This window comes from Anser anser (assembly GCF_964211835.1).
Source record: "Anser anser genome assembly, chromosome: Z".
Classification (NCBI taxonomy): Eukaryota; Metazoa; Chordata; class Aves; order Anseriformes; family Anatidae; genus Anser; species Anser anser.
Window position 1 is genome coordinate 604,308 of NC_139723.1, and position 18,459 is coordinate 622,766.

The window sequence follows — 18,459 nt, forward strand, 5'->3', positions numbered from 1 at the left end:
TTAGGTTCAACCCTTCAAATTCCACAACATTAGAGAAACATACAGTATCTTCCACAGGACAAACAGGATATACTTTTTTTATTCCATCAAGGAGTGATTACAAAAAAACATTACACTGGTAAAAATCAGATTCTGCCACTAACAAACATTCAATAAACATTTTATTTCAATGCAGATAACCACAACATTCAGATATAGCACTGTGCCAGGCTCTTTTTGACTGTGAAGCTACGGAGTATATTATGATTACAATCATAACACACTGATTAAAACCAGTATTTTAAGACAGTCAAGCAAACAAGAAAAGTAGTAGCTACTACAAAGTTTATGGAAAGAACAACTTGGGAAAGTTTCTGAAAGCTTTCCTGCCCTCCCTCTGCCAAAAACTGATGGTGGCTTTAAATATACAGTTTAATGAAAAAAAGTCCCCAGGAGAATCAAACGCTTTTCATTAAGACCCTCCCCTGGTTTACAATAGCCATGCTTATCCCTCTCCTGTCCTTTTCCCTAATGACTGTAGTCTAACACATCTCAACTTCCAAGTCTGTAAGACACACAATACTGCGCACTTCTGTAAGTCTTTAACAGCACTTGCCTGCAGAAGTCTTTTAACGCTTCCCCAAGTGCTGCATCTTTCCTACTTAGCTGCTTCTCATACAGACTTTGTCTGCCTTCTGGTATCTTCTGTACTATAATCACAGACTTCACCAATGCGGGTTATGACCCAGAAATTTTATCTTCTCAGTGCTGCAGTACAATTCTGTCTTACAGAACTGTTAAGTGTACACAATGGAGACGGAACTCCAATTTTCAGGTAAAAAAAAATACCTTCTTGTGATCAATTAACTCATAGCCCAAATGAAAAATACAAGTAATTTGCAAAAGACAAGATACCTCAAGTACAGAAAAGCTGTTCCTGACCTACTTCTACAACAATGGGAAGCTTATCTATTTCACAAAATTTCACAAAAAGAGCCGTCTTCTTTCTGGCCCCATAGCTGTAAAACAACAGAAAAAGAAGTAATGCAAAAAAAAAAAAAAGCACAGAACAAGCTCCACATTTACAAGTAGAAGAATTTTAACAAGGAAGGACACTTTAAAGCTTCAGTATAGTTTCTGTTTCACTCCTTCCACTTTTCCCTTTCCACATGAAGGCGTGCACACATGCACACACACACACACACACAAATCCCACTTTGAACTTGAGTCATCTTACACTGGAGTCAACATTCAGTAACTACTTTTATGCTGCTGAATGAAATGTTCTGTTAAAGCCAAGCATCACAACAGCTGGCACAAAAGTGTGCGTAGGCTTAGTTTAAGCATAAAATTCAAAAACTTAGTTATCCCCATCTGCATTTGTTCATTTAGCTTTGAACAATAGTGAGTACTTCGGACCCTAAAACATTTGAAAATGTAGTTCTTAAATGAAGATTTTGAGGTTTATCAAGCAAGGGAATTAATTTTCATCAGCCCCTTCTTGACTTTCATGTTCTACAACGTGCACAGTGGAGCGCATTCAGACACGGAGTGTTGAAAACTGTTGGGAGTTGATATGGAATAAGCTGCTGGATACACAAGTTGGTTTTGGTTTGCTTTTCTACGTACACCTTGCATTTGTGTAGTAGTTTCATTATTGGTAAATTCACCTGATGGCAAATAAATACTTTAAAAAGCTAGTCATAATTGCACCAAGGTTTAGACGCATCACCATTTACTCCATATATAGTGAAGGCCAAGACGAATTACCTTTCACGCTATGCAGGAACTGTTCCCAGGGATTAAGTGACATCAAACATGCCAACACCCAAATGAACAGAAGGGCTGAAGGAAGATTAAGTGGTTTTCATAACAGCTTTAGCAAGAATTCGTAAGTTGCATTGATTATGCCCCAGGACAGGACAGAACGATGGTAATTCAGATGAGCTCCTCTGAAAAGGTTGATCAATTTTCTATCGCGTTCCAGCCAGATCTTCACAAAAACTGTTGAGAAGGACTGAAATTCACCACCAATTTGTGCTTGCATACGAGCTTTTACAACATTCACCGGAAAAAACAGGAATCCCAGCATGGCACCCAGCAGCCCTCCACAAATGAAGTCATTGACCAAATGAGTGCTGTAAGAAGTTGCTTCAGGCAGGCACTGTTTAATAGGTCCTCTCAGACCAAAGAAGAGTACGTTACTCGGTCCATTTCGGAGCAGAATAGGCACCAATCCCCGATAATATTCTCTCATTCCATACACTTTCAGTACCTTGAAAGCCTGGTATGTGTTTGTAAATTTATCATGGTGTTTGTAGTCCTGAAGCAAAGTCTGAACGCGCTCGAAAGGTGTAAGAACAGCTTCTGTAGTCCCCGCAAGCACTGCTGCCATGCTGCGCGTGAGGAGCTCAGGAGCGGTTGTGTGGCTATGGAGTAAGGATGAGAAATCTTCATACAAGCCAAACATTAGAGCCAGCGTCGTCGTTTTCTGCATTAATGGAGGAAGGATGCCACGGTAGAGATTTCTCATTCCATCCTTCTGCAGCTGGTGTACTGCATCCTTTGTTTTCAAACCATACAACTGCTGTCGAAAGAGGACCTTTTGGATGGGAAAAGTAACTGCTATATTTGTGAAGGCTGCACAGTAGCCACACAGGTAATGTTTACCAGAGTTATCTGTAATGTCAGTGCTGAGCTCCTCCTTCGAATCTGCTGGGGCAAAACCTTCTGAATCCATCATACTGTTTTTCTTACTGTTGTATATCTCAGTCCTCTTTTCCTACATCAAAAAAGAGAAGAAAAAACATGAGCAAAGCTGCAGGTGACCCAGCTTCTTTTCACACTAGTGGTTTACTCACACAACGCTCAGTGTTGCACAGCCAGAAAAAAAAAAGCCCTTAAAATTTGAAGGAGAAGAGCAGTAAATGCAGATCTGTCAGATGCTGTGCTGTTTTCTACACAAGTCTCATAGGCCTCGATAAACGCAGTTTTTCCTCCCCGTAAATTTTCTAATTAAAACAGAAACAAATCGGGAAGCAAACTGAGATATGAACCCTCCATGCACTCAGCATGGGCAACAAACAAGAGGAGCTGGAACCTGCTGTGCAGGGGGAAAACTACGACAGAGCTGCCATCACTGAAACCTGGTGGGATGAAACATGTGGGACTCCCCACAGCGTGGAGCGATGCAATGTACGGCTATAAACTATTCAGAAAGGACAGGCTAAGGAGGAGAGGCAGTGGGGTAGCCCGGTACATTACAGGGAGTGTTTTGATCATCTAGAGCTCAAAAGGAGCGTCAACAGGGTTGATCGTTTATGGGTACGAATGAGGAGGAAGGCCAGCAAGACAGATGTCGTGGTGGGATTCTGTTATTGACCACCCACCCAGGATGAAGAGGCAGATAAAACATTCTGTGAGCAGCTGGGAGAAGTCTCACAATCGCTAGCCCTTGTTCTCACGGGGGACTTCAACTTCCCAGGTGTCTGCTGGAAATACAACACAGCAGAGAGGACACAGTCTAGGAGGTTTCTGGAGCGTGTGGAAGATAAATGGTGAGACAGCTGGGGAGTGAGCCAACTAGGGAAGGCATCTTTTGCTCGTCAACAGAATAGGACTCGTGGGGGATCTGAAGGCTGGAGGCCACCTTGGGCACAGCAATCGCAAATTAAGAGTTTTCAGTTCTTGGAGAAGAAAGGAGGGAGGTTAGCAGGACTGCCACCTCAGACTTCCGGAGAGCAGACTTTGGCCCGTTTAGGAGACTGGTTGGCAGAGTCCCTTGGAGGCAGTCCCGAAGGGCAAAGGAATCCAGGAAGGCTGGTCACTCTTCAATAAGGAAATCCTAAAGGTGCAGGAGGAGGCCATCCCCATGTGCTGAAAGATGAGCCAGCAGGGAAGAAGACTGGCCTGGCTGAACAGACAGCTTTGTCTAGAGCTCAGGAAGAAAAACCCAGTTTCTGACCTGGGGAAGAAGGAGCCGGCCACTCAGGAAGACTACAAAGATATCATGCAGCTGTGCAGGGAGAAAATTAGAAGGGCCAAAGCCCGACCTGAGCTCAATCTGGCTATGACCTGGCTGTCAGGTGAGGTCCCAGCTGACTGGAGCCTAGCACACGTGGCGCCCATCTACAAGAAGGGCTGTAAGGAGGACCCGGGGACCTACGGGCCTGACCGTCTGACTGGCGGCAGTGCCAAGGGGAGCTGACGGAGCAGATCACCGTGAGTGCCATCGTGCAGCACGTACGGGACAGCCGGGTGATCAGGCCCAATGAGCGTGGCCTGATGAAAGGCAGGGCCCGCCCGATGAACCCGATTTCCTTCTGTGACAAGGTGAGCCCCTTGAGGGATGAGGGAAAGGCTGTGGATGTTGCCTGCCTACACCTGAGTAAAGCTTGGGACGCTCTTCCCCAGCATTCTTCTGCACAAACCGGCTGCTCGTGGCTCGGACGGGCGTAAGCTTTGCTGGGTAAAAAACAGGCAGGGTGGCCGGGCCCAGAGCGTTGGGGCGAATGGAGTTAAATCCGGCTGGAGGCCGGGCACGAGCGGTGTCCCCCCCCCAGGGCTCAGTCCCGGGGCCAGTTTTGTTTAACGTCTTTTTCAATGATCTGGACAGGGGGGTCGAGTGCATCCTCAGCAAGTTTGCAGGCGACACCAAGTCGGGTGGGAATATCGCTCTGCATGAGGGCAGGGAGGCTCTGCAGAGGGGTCTGGATAGGCTGGGTCGATGGGCCCTGGCCAGCTGTATGGGCTTCAACAAGGCCAGTGCCCGGTCCTGCACCTGAGTCGTTATCGTCCCCGTGCAGTGGTACAGGCTGGGGGAAGAGTGGCTGGAGAGCTGCCTGGCAGAAAGGGACCGGGGGTATGGGTTGACAGACATCTGAACAACCAGCCAGCGGTGTGCTCAGGTGGCCAAGAAGGCCAACAGCATCCTGGCCTGTATCGGAAACAGCACGGCCAGCAGGACCAGGGAAGTGTTTGTCGCCCTGTACTCAGCTCTGGTGAGGCTGCACCTGGAAGGCTGAGTTCAGTTTGGGCCCCCCTGCCCACAAGAGGGGCATCGAGGTGCTGAAGGGTGCCCAGAGAAGGGCAGCGAGGCTGGTGAAGGCTCTGGAGAACAAGACTTGCGAGGAGCAGCTGAGGGAGCTGCAGCTGTTTAGCTTGGAGAAAAGGAGGCTCAGGGGAGACACTGTTGTACTTTATAATTACCTGAAAGGAGGTTGCAGTGAGGTGGGGATCAGGCTCTTCTCCCAAGCACCAAGCAGTAAGACGAGGGGAAATGACCTCAAGTTCTGCCAGGGGAGTTTTAGGTCAGATATTAGGAGAAATTTCTTTACTGAAAGGGTTATGTGGCATTGAACAGGCTGCCCAGGGAAGTTTTTGAGTCACCATCCCTGGTGATCTTCAAGAAACATACAGATATAGAACTTACTAGCGTGGGTTAGGGGTGGACCTGTCAGTACTACGTTAAAGACTGGGCTACATGATCCTAGAGATCTTTTCCAACCTGAATGATTCTATACACTAAAGCAGCCAGACCTGCACCTAAACCAGTCTCTGTCACTCCTGTGCTGGAAGGGGAGCAGTGGGACATGCAGATTCACTACTGCAGCGTGGGAAAGCGTCACCGAAACCAGCACCATTATAAAAATATTACTCAAAAGTCCTTTCACAACTAGTTGGTTACAGCGACGTCAGGTGCGGGTGCCCAAAACATTAATTTTTCCACTCAAAAGAAACCAATAAAAGAGACGTAAGAGGTATGGATCAACCGCATTGCCTATACATACAAGGCGATGACTCTGCTACAACATCCTGTTTGTGCGCAGGCAGTTTCCCTCACCCTGCCGAGCGCTCTGAGCAAGGGAACACGCAGTGCTTTTCAACACCATGTTCCCTGCTACAAGACCCAGACCTGCAGGTGCCTGCCACTTCCACCACCTTGTGGCACATGCACGTCCTCCTGGAGAGCGATTTCAACACATTTACCTACCTGGTGTGTGAGCCCGTCGTTCAGAAAGGTACGTGGGAAAGAGTAAAGAAGAAATGCGTTTGGTACCCGATACTGCTTTCTCACAGGAAAATAAAATCATTTACATTGAAAAGGACCTAAATGATATTTTAAATTGATTTTTAAATGTAAAAGACCTTCAAAGTCATGCAGCCCAAACATCCACCAGGCCTACCGAGTCCCCATCACTAAACCATGTACCTTAGTGCCATGTCCACACGTCCCTTAAATAGCTGCAGGGACTGGGACTCCATCACTTAACTGGGCAGCCTGTTCCAATGCTCGACCACACCCTCCATGAAGAAATTCTTCCTAATACCCGACCCAAGCACAACCTGCCCCAAACTGAGACCCTCTCCTAATGGCCTATCTCTTCTCACCTGAGAAAAGAGACCGACTGCCTCCGCGCTGCAGCCTCCTTGCAAGGAGGTGGAAAGCGCAGTGAGGTCTCCCCTCAGCCTCCTCTTCTCCAGACTAAACAACCACAACGCCCTCGGCCGCCCCTCGTAACTCCTGTTTTCTAGTCCCTTCACCGGCTTTGATGCTCTGCTCTGTACACACGCGAGCGACTCAAACATCCTTCTTGCGGTCGGGGCCCCAAACTGAACGCAGTATTCGAGGTGCGGGCTCACCGCTGCCGTGTCCAAGAGCTATCACGTCCCCAGCCCTGCCGGCCACACCAGCTCTCATGCAGGCCGGGATGCCGTCGGCCTTTCCGGACGCCCGGGCACCGCTGGCACACGTTCGGCCGGCCGGCAGCCCCAGGTCCCGCTCTGCCGCCGCGCCCCCCCTACCTGCCGGCCGCGCGGTCCGCCCGCGCTGCGCTCTGCGGCCTGCGAGGGGCCCTCAGGGCGCCGCCGAGCGCGGCCCGGTGCCGGGGCGGGGCGGAGGGGGCCCCTCCCCGCCCCGCCCCCGTCCCCCCGCGGGGCGGCGGCCGGGCCCCGAGCTCCGCGGCGCCTCCCGGCGGGGCCGGCCCGGGCCCGCCTCAAGGTCAGGCCGGCGGCGCGGCGGCGGCTCCCGTTGCGCACGGCCCGGCCCGGCCCGCCCCGCCCCGCCGCCCACCTGTGCGCGTGCCCGCCGCCATGCCGGGCCGTGGGGGGGGGGGGGGGGGGGGGGGGGCGGCGTCCCCGCTCCGGCCCCGCGGCCTCCGCCGTCCGCGCGCGCCGCCGCCGTGTGACGCAGGACGCAGCGCGCCGCCGCCGACGTCACGGGGCGGGGGCGGGGCCGGGGGCGGGGCCGCCCCCCCAGAGGCGGGCGGGCGGTGCGGTGGCTGCAGGCGGGGGGTCCTCAGCGTGCGTGTGGGAGCTGCCGGCTCTGTCGCCCGCCTGGGGCCCGCTAGGCAGCGGGGAGAGAACATAACGATGTAGGAAGTTCCTGGTACAACCAGGAGCAGAGCCAGCTGTTCTCAGATAGCCCCTCTGTACCCCGCTGCCCTTCTGCTGGCCCTCCTCTCGCTCTTCACTTGCCCAGCTGGTGCGGCACCACAGGACGGCGGTCCGCTCACTACTGGCCCCCTTCCACCAGCAGTCAGCACCGTCTGGGCCCAGCCACCTGGACAAGTTTTTACTCACCCCATGGTCTGCCCATCTAGTCCATACATCAGCATCTTCCCCTGAGGGGATCTGACGGGGAGATCCCGTGTGAATGGCCTCCAAAGTCCAGGTGAACAATGCCCACAGCACTCCCCCCAGCCATCAAGTTGGTCATTTCATCCTAGAAGCTTACCAAGCTGTCCAGGTTGACTGACTTCCCCTGCATGCAGCCATGACTCCTCCTGGTGACTTTCTAGTCCTTCGGGTGCCTGTAAATGGTCTCCAGGCTGAGCTGTTCCATCACCTGCCCAGGGGTAGGGGTGAGGCTGCCCAGCCTATAGTTCCCCCAGTCACCCTTTTTTGCCCTTGAAGACCGAAGCAACATTTGCTTTCATCCACTCCTTGGGCAGTTGTAGCCACCAGAATCATGCAAGAATTATTGAGGCTAGCAACACAGTCAATCAGCCAGCTCCCTCAGCACTCGTGGCTGTATCATGTCTGGGCCCATAGTCTTGTGTATGCCCAGTTTGCTTTAAGCACTCCCTGACCCAATGCTCTTCCTCCAAGCGGACACTTTTCTTACTCCTGCCTTTAACCCTGGCCTCTGGGACCTGAGATTCCTGAAATCCAGTCTTGCTAGTTCAAACTGAGGCAAAGAAGGCAGTCAGTACCTAAGCCTCTTCCCCGTCCTCTGTCACCAACTCTCCTGTTTCATTCAGCAGCAGGTCCATATTTCCCCTGGTCTTGCTTTTGTCACCTATGTCACCTAGAAGCCCTTTTTGTTGTCTTTGACATCCCTGGCTAGATTCGATTTTGTTAAGACCCTAGCTTCCCTAATCTCATCCCTGCATGCTCAGACAGTGTCTCTGTATTCCTCCCAGGTGGTCCATCCTTGCTTCCATCCTTCGTGTGCATCTTTTTTGTGACTCAGTTTGTCCGGGAGCATCTTGTTCATCCACTCCAGGCACCCTTGCATTTGTGCCTGACTTCCTCTTTGATGGGATGGACCACTCTTGGGCTTTGAGGAGGTGATCCTTGAGTATAAACCAGCTTTCTTGGACCCTTCTTTCCTCCAGAGCCTTATCCCACTGGACTCTTCCAAGCAGAAGAAGCCAAAGCCTTTTCTCCCAAAGTCTAGGGATGTGACCTATCATGTCACGTACAAGCTCACCTAAATGGCTAAATGCTGGCAGAGCTGGAAGGCCATGGTAGGGATGACTCTCAATCTGACAACTTAGAGCCACGCCAATGGAAAATCACAGCCTGGGAGCACGGAATCATCAGTCCTACTGCGATACCTCAGCATAATGCCTGTGCAGCAGTACAGCATGAACTTTTACTTGTTTTGCTTTGTGCTTGATGCATCATGGGTGAGCAACCTTCTACCAGCTCCAGGGAGAACTGTAGATCTCCAGGACAACTGAGTGATGCTTGATGCCATCTTACCTGCTGCTTCGCTCAGTAAACCCTTGGGCCTGTTAACAATGCCCGCTAGCAAATACAAGTCTCTGAAGGTTGCAAACTCTTCCATGTAGGGAGTGTTGCTAAGGTGTAGTGATCTTAACCACATGCCCAGCCTATCCCTGAGCAGCCGGCCCCCCACCCCGGCCAGCCACCCCTATATATTGTTTAGCATGACGCCAGATGGTACGGAATACCCCTTTGGCCAGTTTGGGTCAGCTGTCCTGGGTCTGTCCCCTCCCAGCTCCTGCTGCACCCCCAGATGTTTTCTGCTCATGGCACTCCGTACACGTGCGTGAGGTACTTCATGTGCAAAAAAACATATGGGCACCAGGGTGGTGCTCTGCAGCCTCAGCCAGAGTTTGCTGTGCCCAGGTAAAACTTCCAGCACAGTGCAGGGCTCTGGCTGTGTGTATGTAACCCACCCGTGGCACTGCCGGCACCACGCAGTTGTGGTGGCAGACCTGGGCAGCGCGGGGAGGCGGCGGGGTAGGAGGACAGCCAGCTTGGCTGGCCGGAGTGGCACACAGAGCCTTGCACTGGCCCATTGCTGGGAAAGGCAGACCTGTTGTTTGCTTAAAACCTGAGTTAAAGCATCTTGTGTTTCCAGCAGGGGATGAAGGACAGTGCAGCTCAGGTGCACGCCTCTGTTGTCCTCCTGAAACCTGCCTTCCCTGGCAGCTCACCCATGTGCAGCGCCGCAGGGACAGGACCTGGCCAGGAGCTGGGCTGTTGCGAGGATTTCACGCCCCTTCACTGCAAGGCATTGTCAGAACTAAAGCATTTGGCTTTGGGTCTGTGAGAAACAAAGTTGTTTTTTTTGCAATATAAGGCGTTTTTGTAGTGGAAAATTCCACTAACCTTGCATATTCAAAACTGATTGTGCAGGCGTCACAGCAGCATAGCAGCGGCGAGTATGTTAAGCAGATAAGGGGAAGGTCCCGCTGTCCCAAAATAAGGAGGATAGCTAAGAAAAACAGGATGAGCAGTGCAAAATCAGTAAAAACAAAAATCATGGGCCCTCTAGTCACAAGAGAAGAAGGAAAAAAAAAAAAGGAAAAGGGGAAATTAACGGTTGGTCAAATAAAATTGTACATATAAGGTATAGATGTGCATTGAGAAGGTTGCGAACCTGCAGTACTCAGGCAATGAGGAAACAGGGGAGAAATCAGGTGTCGGGTAATAGGGAATATAAGGTTATGATGTGCTTTTACTGTGTGCTCCTGCTTGCAGGATGCCCACCATTGCAATCACGAATAAAATAGCTTCACAGAAGATCTTGTCTGAAGAAAATAACTGAGATTTTTTTTCTCACAGGTCAAGGGCACCTAGGCATTAAAAAATGTAAATAAAAAGTTTTCTGCAGGTTGAGGAAGTGGAGTGTTTTTCTGCCTGGTTATATGATTTTGCTGTTACGGTGCTAATTCACCCTCCAGGGTTGCAGTCTCTGCAGAAGGATCACAGACTGCTGTTGACTAAGCCTGCAGAAATGCCATGCTTCTTGGTGGTGGAGAATGGCTCCTTTCCTCCCAGGAGCCACCCGTGCCAGCAGGCGCTGGTCCCAGAGGGAGCGCTCGGAGCAGCACGTACATACAGTACATGCTGTCCAGCCACTCAAAGCTGCTCAGATGCTGCTTTCTTGGGAGTCATGCAGTGGCATAGAATCATAGAATCATCGAATAAGGTTGGAAAAGACCTCCAAGATCACCTGGACCAACCACCACCTTACTACCCATGTCACCCACTGAGCCATGTCCCTAAGCGCCACGTCCAACCTTTCCTTGAACACCCGCAGGGACGGTGGCTCCGCCACTTCCCCGGGCAACCTGTCCCAATGCCTGACTGCTCTGTCTGAGAAGAAACCTCTCCTAATTTCTAACCTAAACCTCCCCTGGCGTCCTATCACTAGTCCTATCACTAGTCATCTGTGAGAAGAGGCCGACCCCCAGCTTCCTTTCAGGTAGCTGTAGAGTGCAATGAGGTCTGCCCTGAGCCTCCTCTTCTCCAGGCTAAACACCCCCAGTTCCTCAGCCACTCCTCATAGGACTTGTGTTCCAGGCCCAAGCACGGTTTGAGCTCTTTTGAGCTGTTTCCAAACATGATTTCTTTCAGAACTCAACTCAGAAGCTTCATCAAGGGCTGGACATTCAAGCACCGGTCAAGACAGAGCAGGGAAGAGCTCAGCCTTGCAGAAGGAGCAGAGTGCAATGTGCAGGGGGGAGCGTGGCAGACCCTGTGTTCTCAGTGGCAGCAGTTGCTGGAGTGGGTGCCATCACTTGCGTGCCTTAGTTCCCCATCTGAGCACCCAGAAGTGACCAATGGAGACAGCAGCAGCTCCGCTGAGCTCAGCATTTGGCCAAGAGACCAAATCAAGTACCCTTCTGCAGTGAGCAAATGCAAGGAAGTGTAATGTAATTACCTTCTGACCCGTGCAGCTCACTGAACTTCAGTTTGCTCGCTGGGTTATTTCTGCCCACAAACAGCAGTCTTTTGGCTCTTTCCAAGGCAGTGGATGGGTTATATGCTGAGCACCTGTGCTTTGCTGCACAGGCCCAGTCGCCTTCAAGAGAGACTGTGTGGCATGTTGGCTCCCCTGCAACATCTGCAAGCAGCTTCGTGCCATAGGGAAGTGCAGAGCTCGGCAGCTCCTTCTAGATGCAGAGAAGATGCTGGTGTAAATGGGGACTGCCAGAAGTCGGGCAGTGCTGTTGTACGGTGGGCTTGGTGGAGGTGGGAGAGGTGGGGGAGCAGACCTCACCGTTTCTGGCGGTGTGCAAGTGCAATGCCGAGAATTAAACTGTTGGGCAGGCACTTCCAGGCAGGCTTTTTCGAGCTGCGCCTACAGAAATGGTAGGGCATTTTTAGGGCCAAGAGGATATCATTGCTCTGACTGTGCAACACCAAGTACAACAGGTTCCCATCCCCAGGCAGACCCACATGGGTGAATAGTGGCTAAATGGCCTAGCTGTAGTGCTTATCCATGCTCACTGACCGTCTGCTCAGCTGCTGTGACCTACACATCTGGTGCACTCCAGGTTGTGGCAGAGGCAGAGTGGTTTTTAGGCACACAACAGTGCCAAAAGGGACAGCTAAGCCGTTTGGTCAATTTCTATTCTTGCTCTTCCTTCTAACTACAGCTACTGGCGCTCCTCCTCTGTCTTCTCTGCAGGTTGTCATGTTGAGGAATGACATCCACCATTGCAAAGCATCAGGGATGTTTCGGCACCTTTTGGCAGGAGGTCTGATTGCAGACAACAAAACCCATTCGAAGTGTGAGGCCGGAGTAGGCATTTGTAAGGGAGCCACTGCTCTTGTTCTGCTATGTCCCCCTCCAAGCTGCGCTGGAGGACAAGTCTCCCTTTTTTTTTTCCAAGTAACAGTAGAGATCCATGTCCCAGTATGGAGAACACTGACCTTCTGTTAGCTTTGCCCTGTAGTGTGTTTCTTCTTAGGTTTTTATTCATGAATTAGGCTACAGCTAATCCCAAAGGCAAGGCACACCAAAGTGCTGCCTGACAGTACATTCATGGTCTCCTGCTCTAATTGCTGGGATGTGTCTTAAAATTGCTGTGCATAGAAGACAGGGGGATGTTCACTCATCAAATAAAAACCACTTTGTAATGAGTGAGGTCATGCAACCAAGAGAGAAAATCAGCACTGTGCTGTGAATTGTTTATCTTGTGCCAGAAATTGTGTTGGTGGAGGATCTCAGCTCTCTGCCCAGCTGCCGGCAGGATGCGAACAGCAGCATGCTGCCCGCTGCTTTGCACGGCTTTTCCCCTGAGTTGGTTGTGTCTCCAGCTGTGCGGCAGGACACCTAGTCACTGTTTACCTGTAGCCATTCTTGAAGGAATCGTGGCCTCCATGTGCCGGGAGGCAGAGACAGGGATGAAAAGTACTGTTTGATCCCGTGGCTGCACTGGAACGTGTTCTCTGCCCTGGAGATGTGGCAGACATAGCTGTGGCCTCAGGATGGAGGAGATGGCAGCTCAGCCGCTAAGCCCTGTGAGAAACAAAGTTTTTTTTTTGCAATATAAGGCGTTTTTGTAGTGGAAAATTCCACTAACCTTGCATATTCAAAACTGATTGTGCAGGCGTCACAGTAGCTTAGCAGCGGCGAGTATGTTAAGCAGATAAGGGGAAGGTCCCGCTGTCCCAAAATAAGGAGGATAGCTAAGAAAAACAGGATGAGCAGTGCAAAATTAGTAAAAACAAAAATCATGGGCCCTCTAGTCACAAGAGAAGAAGGAAAAAAAAAAAAAGGAAAAGGGGAAATTAACGGTTGGTCAAATAAAATTGTACATATAAGGTATAGATGTGCATTGAGAAGGTTGCGAACCTGCAGTACTCAGGCAATGAGGAAACGGGAGAAATCAGGTGTCGGGTAATAGGGAATATAAGGTTATGATGTGCTTTTACTGTGCGCTCCTGCTTGCAGGACGCCCGCCATTGCAATCACGAATAAAATGGCTTCACAGAAGATCCTGTCAGAGAAAATTATTGAGATTTTTTTCTCACAGCCTCGGGCTGTTCCCAGCCTTGGCTGTAAGCTTTGCGCTGCTGTTCCTTGCCTTGCCTGGGTTTTGTGGTTCCTACCCCACCATGCCCTCAGACCCCAGGCTGGGACTGCTGTCCTGCTCACGGGGTGTCGCCAGGTACACCTGTCCCCACAGGAGGTGCTGGCTCCTCTTGTGGTGAAAAGCACTCATCTGGTAGAGCCGTACAGCAGTAGCTCGGGCTGCAGGAAGCGTGGTCCAGCAGCTTGGGAAACAGCATCGCTCTAACGCAGAGCATCCTGCTTGCAGAGCTGCCCCCAGTCACTGTGCTGTCACGGCGAGCAGTGGGACTGCCAGCCACACTGCAGGCTCACACTGAGCTGCAGCCCTGTCCCATGTTTTAGGTGGGCTGTGGAGAGGAGAGCGTCGCCCAGCTCCAGGCAGCTCTTTGAGATGGCAGCAGGAGCTCCTGGATGGAGAAGAAACAGGCAGGCGTGATGGGAAGGGAAAGTTGGTATTGTATACCAGAATCTCAAAGAAAGGTAAAAGTTCAGTGCGCTTCAACTATTTGAGAGTTATTTTTTGGCAGCTGGATTAATTACCTGTCTAACCTTTTGTCCAGCAGGGCTGGGAGCTGTTGCTTTTCTCTGTGGTTGCTGTCTCCTCTTGCTCACATTTATGAATGACCTTCCTTCCTTTTGCTTTTATTCTCTCTACACATGCAAAAATAACACTGCAGTGCACTAAGATATACAGTGGCCTTCGCTCAGGCACTGTTTCTGTTGGCAGTGGAAGAGGCATCATCCGTAGCAATCAGATCTACGGGAATAAAGGAGCTGGCATTTATATTCTGTATAACAGAAACCCTGCCGTGAGGTAGGTTAGCTAGTACTGACCTCTTTCTCCTCCTTCGTCTGTTAGGAATGATTCCTTCCACTGTGCACGCTTTCGTTTTATTTTTTTCTTTCCCCTTGATAGAGCAGAAACACCAGTGCACAGTAGTGCCTTTCTGTGACTGCCCTCTGTCTGCCTGCTGCACCCAGGTCTTTGCCAAGTGTCTGTCCCGGGTTTTTCCCCCTGAACCTCAGGAGGAAATGCTTTTGGCAGGAAAGGGGGCAACAGAACTCTACTGAAAGCATTGTTATTCCAATTCACCTTTCTGCTTTAAACTCACCTGCAGCTACTGGATTGTCTGGTTTAATACCATTCGGTTCAGGTGTCAGTACTGGAGTCTGGTAAGCTTTCTTCAGGCCAATGCCATCATCTACCTGGAGACAGAAATGAGCCGCTAAGTGAGATGGCAGCTGGAGTTCGGTATCAGTGGCAGATGTTAAAGGCTTCTTCTCTGTGTTGCTGCCCCTTCTCCTCCCGCACCATCCTGTGGGTGGAAAAAAAAAGGCATGTGACAACCCACCACGGTGCTGTAGAGCAGTGTAGAGCATGAAGAGAAGAAAACGGTTGCTCTGGACTGGCCCTGTACCTAGGACATCAGTATTCATGCTGGAAGTGTTGATAATTAGCAGTGGTTCAGCCTCAGATCCTGCAGTCATTATGTAAGTGACTTCTTGCAGGTACATGATCCACAGGAAGGGCTGGCTACTGGTGCTGACATTGGAACAAGATCACAAAGACACTTTTTCAAGGTTGGGAACTGGAGAGGAGAAGTCTGGGCCAGACTTACCATCCTGGAAAACACAGGCGTCAGAGCTGGGCTTTCCGAGAAGGGATTATGAAAGTGTTCAATCAGAGAGGTATTAATTTCTGAGACAAAGCTGTCCTGTAATGGCAGGGTCCACAAATGCAGAGGAAATGTGCTGGGGGATTAATTTTTTTTTCTCGATGCCCTTTTTTTTTTTTTTTAAGCTGCTGTCGATGAGACGAGTAAGGGCAGAAAAGGGGAGCAGGTAATGGGCTGCTTTACAGGCGAAGCTGACCTAGCACAAGCCTTCAGAGATCAGCACATCCAAAACATGAACGGCTGGTAGCAGTTTCCCAGGCAGAGTGGGAGACTACACATACAGCGCAAGGAGATCCCAGCACTGAGTATGGCAGGGGCTTTTGCGATGGGGGGGTTGAGCTGAAGCAGTGTCAGAGAAATTACAAGATAAGACCTGAGGAGGTAGTGGGGTGGTACCACAAGACAGTCCCAGCCCTAGCGGTACCACCGAGGAAGCAGCAATTTCAGGGAGGGAAGGATCAGAGCTCTTTGCTGGCATCCACCTGAGCTAGTATCAATGTTTTGCTTGAAGGATGGTCCTGAAGCAGGTGGGAAGACTCCATCAGAAGCAGCCAGCAGTGATCGCAGGAGAGATGCAAACACATAAATTGTCAGCGTGAGTCAGTTGGTAAGCAGCAGGAGAGGAACGAATGAACGGTGGTGCCAGGGATTTGTGTGTAGGAAGTTCCTCAGCAGAAGTTCAGGCATTTCCTCAATCCCGTCAGACCCCCTTTCCCTCCCTCCCTCAAAAAAAAAAAAAAAAAAAAAAGTGAAATTTGGAATCTTCACAGCAGCTTGAACATCCTCCTAATTCTGTGATTTTTGCTCTTCAAGGCAGCAAAATGTGCCATGGAGGACACAAATGCTGTCAAGCACGCGAAATATATGTAGTTTAACTCACTTGACATCGAATTTGAGCAAGCAGATAATTACAGTATATAGAATAAGATGTGGAAGAGGTCACATGATCAAGTATCCTTAATTTCCCAACAGGTTGGAACTGGAAGTAGAGCTCTTCAATTGCTAAGATTTATACTATTGTAGGAGACTGAGGAAAAAAGGGTGATGTCTCAAACACTCAGAAGGAAATGGGGTTACTACATTTTACATTGGCTCAGAAAAGCAGATCCTTTGAAGGCAGGATAGCACTTTTCTGGGGCCACCCTCCTAGTAACCTCCTGAGACATCTTTGCAACTGTGGTTCTGACAGTGGGGAAGGGAAGACCTTAGCAACATGCTGTCCCAAATTCAAACGTTCATACTAACTTCATCTTCACAAGCAAAGCAAAAATAAGGTTTGCTTTCCAAAGTTGTCTTTCACCTTTACGCTGAGTATATTTGTGACCCTGATTTGTCCATACGTTCAGGAAGGACTTTCAGACATAAACTCAGACATTACTATTTTCTCCTTTTTCGGGGAGAATTCAGCATGCATTCGTTAAACGTAAAATGTTTTTTGTTCTTTTGTTACAGCTGATATGTTATAGAGAACAATGTAAGCAGTGTGAGGTGCTGCTATATTTGTGCAACCCTAATTCATTGCTCATTGTCACAAGCAGGGTAGCGGCCCCCAAATGACCCACGCAGCAGCTAGCTGGGGGCGCTGTCTGGAGATCTGTTGGCCTTTTTCACAGCCTAAACACTGTGAAAAGGTAACACACACACCGGACTTGTAGAGCCACTGGTTGGCACAAGCTTTGCATTTTGCTTTGCTCAGAGTGCTTTTGTCTGTCTGTAAGTAAATTAGAGGTCATCGTTATCGGAAAGGCAGCACTGCTGACAACTGAGTACCTGCAGGCTGCTGCTCTGCCTGTCCTCCTGTTGTGTTTGCAGGAACCACTTGTGAGACAACACGCCAGCAACACTAGCAGAAGTTGGCTCCAACGCTGCAATGCCCTACAGAGTCCACAGTCTGGAGTAAGAAAGAGCCTACGCTCAGCTTATTTCATGGCACCTTGTTCTTGGTGGCTGTACACCTTATACCGATGTGCCATCCGTGCACTAGCAAAATACTGGTGTGATCCTGGGGCAGTGGCAGAGGAGCAGTAAAGAGAGCTTCTGGTCACCTTCAGACTAGGAAGCCACGGGAGCCACCCTGCTCCTACCAGAACATGTTCCCAGGGACAGTGCCAGTCTTTCTGCTCCTGTAGGAGCGCCTTGCCGCAGCGCGTGCTCGGTAGGCCCAGAAGTACCCACTTGGCAGGAGCCATTCACTCCCTGCTCGCAAAACTCCCGTCTTCCCAAGAAATCACAGGCCTATGAGAACCTTCCTTCACCACTTCCCAGTCTATTTTCCATGCTGACTTTCAACAAGAATGCTTCGTCACATGTCAGGAGACAAGCTCAGAGGACTACGATGGAGCGGTGGCTGGTCGGCCACATGTAGTGTGCCTACAGCAGGGCCTCAGGGCGTTTCCTGTTCGAGGAGGGCCGCAGCCCTCCTGCCTCCTGCCTGCCAGCGCTAAGCAGTGCCTTGCTCTGGCATGGGTCACAGTCACCTAGCCAGCCGCTGCCATGCTGTGCAGTGTCCCACAGGTAACCTGCACCATGGCTCCGGGGAGAAGAGCACAAGCTTTCTCCCAGCCTCTCTGGTCGCTCCCTCGCACTCTCTAATGTCCGGGGTATACTCTCAAGTAAGGTGACCCTTGACATCGAGCAGTGATAGAAAACACCTTTTCCTTCCTACTAAAGCATCTTTCTCCACAGTTACTGGGTTCCTCTCCCATTCATCTTCCCATTTTCCGACAGGATTTAATCCCATTAACACACACTTCCCTGTCCATGACGCATACAGAGATGAGTACTCGACTTGGGCATTAAGTCCCTCCAGGTTACCTATACTTTGTGTGATTCTCATCTGACAGAGCCCCTTTGGCAGGACTGTCCTGCGTCTGGGAGCACCCCTCTGGCCCAAAAGTAAGATCTCATTTCCCTTCCCCCAACAGCCATACTAACCTCAGCACTTTCAGTAGTGAAGAACTCTGCTACGTTACTGGGAAGGAGAACAACTGCTTTCCAAACTGCAGTGGCTAATAGCGAGACACACTGCGGATGGGCCATTCTCCTCTTTGGACTAAATCAACACATTTTCCCAGAACCAGGGATGCTGCTCTCAGACACTATCAGAACTGGCTCTGCAGACACAGCAATGATGTCAAGAGAAGCTATTAGCATCCTCATCTGTGCTGTGAGTGGCTCCGAATTGTGGAAAGGCTCTTGCCTGGTTGGTCAGGCAACCATCTCTTTCTACTTCTCTGCTTACCA

At 50.4% G+C, this 18,459-nt stretch overlaps 2 protein-coding genes across 7 annotated transcripts; one reads left to right on the forward strand and one right to left on the reverse strand.

Moving 5' to 3' along the window:
• Window positions 1–49: 49 nt before the first annotated feature.
• SLC25A51 (solute carrier family 25 member 51) lies at window positions 50–7,762 on the reverse strand. 6 transcript variants are annotated; one of them, XM_083817528.1, is made up of 3 exons: window positions 5,972–6,334; window positions 5,188–5,270; window positions 50–2,761 (listed from the first exon to the last, which is right to left on the reverse strand). In XM_083817528.1, exons 1-3 carry the CDS (start codon window positions 6,069–6,071, stop codon window positions 1,847–1,849), a joined length of 1,098 nt encoding a protein of 365 aa, XP_083673654.1. In that variant the 5' UTR covers window positions 6,072–6,334; the 3' UTR covers window positions 50–1,846. The 6 variants fall into 6 exon arrangements, with proteins under 6 accessions (XP_083673654.1, XP_083673655.1, XP_083673656.1 ...); XM_083817529.1 differs by lacking the exons at window positions 5,188–5,270; window positions 5,972–6,334 and adding an exon at window positions 7,715–7,762; XM_083817530.1 differs by lacking the exons at window positions 5,188–5,270; window positions 5,972–6,334 and adding an exon at window positions 7,052–7,185.
• A 151-nt stretch (window positions 7,763–7,913) lies between these two features.
• Window positions 7,914–14,853, forward strand: FBXO10 (F-box protein 10). Its single transcript, XM_083817568.1, has 2 exons — window positions 7,914–12,295; window positions 14,218–14,853. Exons 1-2 carry the CDS (start codon window positions 11,963–11,965, stop codon window positions 14,356–14,358), a joined length of 474 nt encoding a protein of 157 aa, XP_083673694.1. The 5' UTR covers window positions 7,914–11,962; the 3' UTR covers window positions 14,359–14,853.
• The last annotated feature ends 3,606 nt before the right edge of the window (window positions 14,854–18,459 follow it).